At 30.1% G+C, this 7,873-nt stretch overlaps 1 protein-coding gene across 1 annotated transcript; it reads left to right on the top strand.

Annotated features, from left to right (window-relative positions):
- The first annotated feature begins 769 nt into the window (after positions 1-769).
- LOC110627586 (terpene synthase 10) lies at positions 770-7,287 on the top strand. Its single transcript, XM_043948678.1, has 8 exons — positions 770-1,058; positions 1,125-1,386; positions 3,498-3,507; positions 4,792-5,160; positions 5,256-5,474; positions 5,964-6,102; positions 6,519-6,767; positions 6,873-7,287. The coding sequence occupies exons 1-8, from the start codon at positions 834-836 to the stop codon at positions 7,179-7,181; spliced, it is 1,782 nt and encodes a 593-aa protein (XP_043804613.1). The 5' UTR covers positions 770-833; the 3' UTR covers positions 7,182-7,287.
- Positions 7,288-7,873: the final 586 nt, after the last annotated feature.

The following is a 7,873-nucleotide window of genomic DNA, read 5'->3' as shown; positions in this document are numbered from 1 at the left end:
GACTCGTAACACCGGCTGTACAAGCATAATAACCTAATGAATCAAATAAAAAAAAAATTAATGAAGTAATATAAGAGTTAATTTTCAAATTATAAAATTTAATTTTATATTTTTATCAAAACTATATAAAATGATAAAAGAAATAAAATACATACATAAGATTTATGAATAGTGAATTATAAATATAGGACTATTGGCATAGAAAAATTCAAATTTTTACAATCTATTTTGAGTTTATCTAATACTTTAATTTTTGATATTATAAGCTAAAGTCTCAAAAGTTTTAGTAATTTTATTTAAATTTTAAAATTTTGAATTAAATCATAAAATGTGGTAAACATTTTAATTTTTTATGTTAATAGTATATTTTTTTGAAAAACAATTATTTTCACGTGATATGTGAGCCCAACAAAGAAAATAATAAAAAAAATAGCATCAGTCACGCCATATCAACACACTTTTCTTAATTTTAATTTTAAATTTGTATAAACTTATTAAAACATTTGAGAATTTGAGTTCCAATATCACAATAATTAAAGCATTGGAAAAAATCACAAAAAATTGCAAAAATTTTGAATTTTTTATGCCAATGGCCCATAAATAAATGTTTTCAAGAGAATATATTTTCAGAATTTTTGTAGTACTGAATTAATATTTAAAATTAAAAAATAATTCAATTAAAAATATAAAGTATACAGAAAATTAAGCATCATGCTAATTATATATATATAAAAAAATTAAGCTCAAGGGTAACACCCTCTTTGGAGTTTGCAAATCTATACAAGGACTTGTAGCTTTTGGAAAATTAAGCCTACAACAAAAAGCTCTTCTAGATGGCCCTGAACCACTCTTTAACTTCATGTCCTAGTTGCTCTTTAGCTAAAGTGCCTTCAAGAACTCGCACCTTCATATTACCCAGAATTGGCAATTTTTCCAATCCTCTTAGATGCATGATTTATCCAAAACTTGCCAAGAACACTACTGCGAGACGATCTGCAAATTACCAATCTCCCATTTGGGATTTTAATTTTGTGCAGTCACTGAAGAGTGAATATGGGGTATGTATATACACCTCAGTTATCCATAATTACTTCTTTTTCTTGCTTATGGTTATTGTGATGCAGGAAGAGGTCTACATAAACAGAATCAATAAGCAGAAGGAAGAAGTAAGGTTGATGCTTAAGCAAACTGTGGATCCTTTGAATCAGCTCCAATTAATTGACACCTTGCAAAGACTTGGATTAGCTTATCACTATGAAGATGAAATAAAAAGAGTCTTGATGAGCTTTACCCATAATATCCATAATATAGGGATGAGGGAGGATTTATATGCTACAGCTCTTAAATTTCGACTCCTTAGACAACACGGATATGATGTACCTCAAGGTAACACTTTTTACTCTTTTCCAAAAGAAAAAATTACCGCAACACTTTTTACTCATTTTCAAAAAAAAAAAAAATTACTATTTGATCATTATAGTATGAGAAAATTTATTAGTTGGTCTTTCAGTCTTAAAAAGTACATTAAAACTTTCTTCATATTTTAAAAAATCTACTAGTTAGTCCCGCTGTTAATTTTTGCTATTAAATATTTTACTATTTAGTTTATATAATTTTGAAAAACTCATTATTTGATCATTTAGATTTCTAAAAAAATCTATTAATTAGTTTCAGAGTATTTTACACTTTTCTTTAATATCTAATGGTTAAAATTAATGGATTAGTAGATTTATTATAATGTCAGAGATGTTTTAATATATTTTTCAAAATAAAAGGACTAAATAATAAATTTTATCATAATATAAGAACTAAATAATAAATTTTTCTCTCTAAAATAACATTCCTAATCAAAGTTTGTAGTTAATGCAGAGACCTTTAATACACTACAAAAAAAAGACTATCAGTGACGGATTTTTCCGTCACTGAAAGTCAAAAATCCGTCGCTAAAGCTTTCAGCGACAGATTTCCGACGGACTCAAATCCGTCGCTTAAAGTCATGTCGCTAATTTTTTCCGACGGATCTGAATTCCGTCGGATAAATTTGCGACGGATTTTCCGACGGATAATTTCGTCAGAAATTTTTGCGACGAACTAGTTCGTCGCTAAATCCGTCGAAAATTTCTAAGTCACGTGATGCATAATCCGTCTCTAATCCGTCGCAAATAATTAGCGACGGAAAAGTTCCGTCGGAAATCCGTCGGAAATATTAATATTCAATAATATTAATAATATTATTTATATTTTCAATAATATTCATTATCGTCAACAAAATATTTTTCGATTTTATTTAGACATTCTTATAATCTAAATAGTTTACAACTAAAAAATAAATTTAATATAAATTAAAAGTCATTCATAATCATTATAATTCATATTCATACACACAAATACTTCACAATGTTTACAAAATCGAAAGTTTAGAACAAATCCATATACTTAACAATATTCATAAAATTTAAAACAAATCTATCAGTTTGCTGAAACATCTGATGGAGAAGTAGAATCTACAGTTGTGTGATGATGAAAATATGTTTGCTTGTGGAGTATGCTCTCGTGTTTCCTTTTGCATCTCTGTTGCCTCATGTCTTTCATTCATAGAGAGCTGCTGACCATGCCCTCTACCTCTAAGATAATACTGCTCTTCTAGACATATGAAAAAAAAATTTATATATAAATTTCAATTAACAATATTACAAAATTAATATAAAATTTTCTTTCTTCATAACAAAATTACAAAAAGTAGAATGAAAAAATAGAAATAATATGATAAACCCAAAAACTTGACATATAGAAACTCATGTGAAGAACATGAACCCTTCTAATAAATTTTTCTTTCTTAATAACAACAAAACGTAGAATGAAAAAAATAGAAATAACATGATAAGCCCGAAAACCTGACATAAGATACTCATGTTAAGAACAAGAACACGATAATACAGTGAAAAAGATGACACAAGAAAGTTCTAGACTTAAGCTCAAGAGTCACAATAGAATACTCTACGTGTTAAAACAGCCAGCAATATTCCCCACATCAAATTCCACTACGCATATGCAAAAAGGAAAAGCTCCCATGCCTCGTGGTCCTTCCATCAACACCAAGCACCCCATGGACCATGCTACAAGATCCTCTCACCCACCCCACACCAGCCTCCGTGGTGCAACTCCACTCAACTTCCTATCAACTTAAATTTTTAACCACCATCCTAAGCATAAACAAACTATGAAAAGCAAAGATGAAAAATAAGGAACCAAATTATATCCCAGGAAACTGAACAATTTAGTAGAGATTATTATCTTTTTCCTTATCTCTCTTACAGGACAAAAACTCATCATATCTCCTTTTTACAGTATTAGAAAAGAAAATGCATCATACTTGGACATTATAGCAGATACAAAATGCAAATGAACATCATATTTCAAACCTCAGCTTAGAGCACTCCTTTATGGTAAATCAACCAAGAGAACAAAAAATCAAGAGTATCAATTTATTAGATAAGCTATTTTTCTGTACCTTCAAGAAAAAGAAGAATCAGCATGCAATCAATCATAGAATGAATAACTAGCTCCTGCATATCATTCTGTATCATTACCTTGGATGAATTTAAAAGAAGAGAAACTCATCTGGTCTGGTGAAGGCTGAAAAATGATCCCAGCTTACCCCATGACACAAGCACACTACTCTTCAAAGTTTATTTCTATTTAAACTAAACAGCCATGACATATAAATGAAGTCAATTTTACTATCAGAAATGCTAATCAAGAGTTCTTTGGCACCTGCATCCAAATTATCAATCATAAATTGCAGGACTGCAATTAAGAGAAGTATATATCCACAATTCTCATGTTGATGTTGAACTTTTCAAGTGTTTAGAACCATATTTTTGGATAGTGAACAAAGATGTATGATGTATGATACCACAATTATTTATATATAAATTTCAATTTATATAAATTTTATAAATTTTATATAAATTTCAATTTATATAAATTTTATAAATTTTATATAAATTTCAATTTATATAATTTTTATAAATTTTATATAAATTTCAATTTATATAAATTTTATACAAAATTTCAATTTATATAAATTTTATATAAATTTTATATAAATTTTATATAAATTTATATATAAATTTATATATAAATTTATATATAAATTTATATATAAATTTCAATTAAACGCAGCAAGAAAATATTTTTATTTTTTTTTATTTTTAAAATACTTGATTAATTAAAAATATTTTACTATCTGCAACCATTGAAGCAAATCCCATATTCACTAACTTACATGGAGCGGTGACGATCGGAAGTTGCACCGGCGGGTGGCAACGGCGGTGGAGGCGACAGCGAGGACGAGGCGACAGCAAATCCGTCACGGGAACGGCGAGGCGACGGCGGCGGTGAGTGGCAACGGGGCGCGCGACAGCAACTTGCGGCAGCTTTGGGACTCACAACGGCGACGGCGGCGGCGGCGGCGAGAGTGGCAGGAAGATCGATTCGGCGCTGAGGGGAAGATAGGAGAGGAAAAGCATGGCTGAAATTATAAGAGATGAGGAAAGAGAAGTTTAGGGTTTTGTTTTTATATTGTTTGATTTTTCTGACGGATTAGCGACGGAATAAATTCCGTCGCTAATATTTTAAAAATCCGTCGCTAATCCGTCGCTAATCCGTCAGAAATTTAAACATAAAGTATTCGTCGCTGATCCGTCGCTAATTCCGTCGCTATTTTTTTTTTCCGACGGAAGTAAATTCCGTCGCTAAATCCGTCACTGATACCTTGTTTTTTTGTAGTGATATATTCCGAGATGAGGCAGGAAACTTCAAAAAGTGTCTATGTGAGGATTGGGAGGGAATGTTATCTTTGTACGAGGCATCATTCCTTTTAGAGGAAGGTGAAACTATCTTGCAAAATGCAAGAGATTTTACAACCACTCGTCTAAATAAGTTTGTTGAACAGACCAAAGACCAAAACATATCCAAGTTAATAAATCATGCTTTGGAGCTCCCACTGCATTGGAGGATGCCAAGGTTGGAGACCAGATGGTTCATAGATGTATATGAAAGAAAACAAGGCATGAATCCTCTTCTACTAGAACTTGCTAAATTGGATTTTAATAACGTGCAGATAACACACCAGAACGATCTAAAACACATGTCATGGTATGTTATTCACGTTAATAGTTTATTACTTTAGTTTTATTTTCTAGTGTGAGGCTGCTCCTAATTAATTAGCTTTTATTGTTCTAAAATAAAAGGTGGTGGAGGAATATAGGCTTAGAGGAAAAGCTAAGCTTTGCCAGAAGTAGGCTAATTGAGAGCTTCTTTTGGACAATTGGGTTGATATCCGAGCCACAATTCAGCTATTGTAGGAGAATATTGACAAAGGCCATTGCACTGGTAACAATAATTGATGATGTGTATGATGTGTATGGAACCTTGGATGAGCTTGAGCTATTCACTGATGCTGTTGAAAGGTTGTTGACTAATGTTATTCAAGTTTTTCAAATGGGCTTACAAATCGAAAGATGAATATACATATGTTTTTATAAAAAATATAAAAAAATATCTATGTGATTTTATTAATTTTTTATTTTAAGATATGTGTTTTAATTTGTATCAAAATAATATATGTGATATTGCATTGTTAGCAAATAGCGACAATTTTTACGACGTTTAAAATTATTGATATAAAAATCATATCACAAACTACTGATTAAATATAAATTGAACTACAGACTCTAAAATAAAAATAAGTGAAATCACATAATAGTTTTTTATATTTTTTTAATTAACAATTATATTTTACTTATTACATCAGCGTTAATATTGACGTTGTCATATTTATTAACGGCATAATATTATAATAACTATTTTAACACAAATTGAACTATAAAATAAAAATGAGTTAAATCATATGGTATTTTTTTTATATTTATTCCTAATTTTTATGTTAGTGATTTCAGATGGGATGTCAATGCAATGGAGCAGCTTCCAGACTACATGAAGATCTGTTATCTTTCGTTCCATAACTCCATAAATGAAATAGCATTTGATGTCCTTAAGGAACAAGGAATTTACATTATTCCCTACTTGAAGAAAGCTGTAAGTTTTCATGCTGGTTCTAAATTTTTCATAATACAGATTTCTATATTCACTTCCATTTTGATTTATTAATGGCAGCTATTACTGCTTGTTATTGCTCATTTTAAGTCAAAATATTGATTTTATTAAAAAAATTATAAATTAAAGCTAAGTTCGTCAAATCAATTTAACTGGATCAATTTTAGGTCAAGTTATCAGGTTAACCTTCAATTTTATGAAACATTTTACAAATTACTTTAAGTGGGTTAAGATCAATTGAATTGGTGAATAGGATCAAATTTTGCCACCTTTCAATATTTGGCTAAATGTTTATCTTGTATTGCAAGAGATTCAAATGAAAATTTGAAACTAACTAAAAAAGAAATTATATTAATTGCAATTCATATAATTGCTTATTCGATTTTAAACATTTTTAGTGGGCAGATCTATGCAAATCATTCTTATTGGAGGCTAGATGGTTTTACAATGGACATATACCAAGTTTACAAGAATACATTGACAATGCATGGATCTCTATCTCAGGTCACGTAATACTAATTCATGCTTATTTTCTTGTAAACTCTCCAATCACAAATGATGCCTTAAAATGCTTGAAAGAGTACTCCAATATAATTCGATATTCATCCACGATTTTTAGACTTGCAAATGATCTTGGAACATCATCTGTAAGTATTTCTTCCTCTTTATGCTCTTTTCCTTTTGAAATATCTCATTTATTTCTTTGTTGATTTTAGAATTAGCATTATCTTATCTTGCTCATTATGCATCAGGATGAACTAAAGAGAGGTGATGTTCCAAAATCAATTCAATGCTACATGCATGAAACTGGAGTTTCAGAAGCAGAAGCGAGTTATCACATTCGATTTCTAATTAGCGAGATATGGAAGAAAATGAATAATGAAAAGACTACAAATTCTCCATTCTCAGAAACTTTTATTAAGATAGCATTCAATTTATTTAGAATGGCACAATGCACGTACCATCAAGGAGACGGATTTGGGATTGTAAACTGTGAGACTAAAGACCAAGTTCTATCATTACTTATTGAACCAATTCCTTGTAGGATATCAGCTATGTAGCAGACTCACTACCTAGACAAGGTTGTCTTTAGACTTGAACTACATTGTAGGTTTCTCTTTTTATAAAGGTGGTGGTTATTATTTAGTTCACCCTGTTACCATTTTGGATTTTCTTTATATCATAATTATTATTCTCATGCATTTTTAATTAATCGATGTACTAGCAAAAAACACTTTATACTTGATTTTTTTTATAAGGAAAATTTTATTAAAAAAAACTTTAAAAAAAAGATAAAATAAAACAAAAGTACAACCCTTCCAAACCAAAAGAAAGGTCTCCCGATCTAAGCATTGCATGCTAAGAGAGAAAAAAAAAACAATAAAACAGATTCAAGCCAAAACAGCCCATACCAACAACTAAAAAAAGAAAAAACAAAAGCGGAATCTGTAAAAAAACCATGCTACAAAAATTCTTTGTAAAAAAATCCTGCTTAGCTAAACTACATCTCACTATAAGACCTTCCTCTGATGTCTCTAGAACAAAATTTCTTAAAAATTTTTCTTTTGAATCCTTAACCACCAAAAAGAAGAATAGCTACTCAAAATAGACCTTGTGCAAATTCTTCCATAAGCTAATCTAAGGCAACTATGCTTCAAAGGTTACATAAACCATTAAGCAAGCTTCCTTATTGTCCAACAACTCCATATGAGATTCTGTATTGGGTTGGAATAGGTTGGGACTAAATCCTTAT

This window comes from Manihot esculenta, chromosome 12 (assembly GCF_001659605.2).
Source record: "Manihot esculenta cultivar AM560-2 chromosome 12, M.esculenta_v8, whole genome shotgun sequence".
NCBI lineage: Eukaryota > Viridiplantae > Streptophyta > Magnoliopsida > Malpighiales > Euphorbiaceae > Manihot > Manihot esculenta.
The sequence above is the reverse complement of the archived record's forward strand: the minus strand, read 5'-3'. Positions and strand labels throughout refer to the sequence as shown.

What these genes read in the sequence shown, in the direction of transcription:
- LOC110627586 (XM_043948678.1), top strand. Translation starts at nt 834, where the DNA reads ATGGCCCTGAACCACTCTTTAACTTCATGTCCTAGTTGCTCTTTAGCT. An exon ending in GATCTAAAACACATGTCATG is followed by an intron (nt 5,161 to 5,255) that starts GTATGTTATTCA and finishes CTAAAATAAAAG; the next exon opens with GTGGTGGAGGAATATAGGCT. An exon ending in TTCCCTACTTGAAGAAAGCT is followed by an intron (nt 6,103 to 6,518) that starts GTAAGTTTTCAT and finishes AAACATTTTTAG; the next exon opens with TGGGCAGATCTATGCAAATC.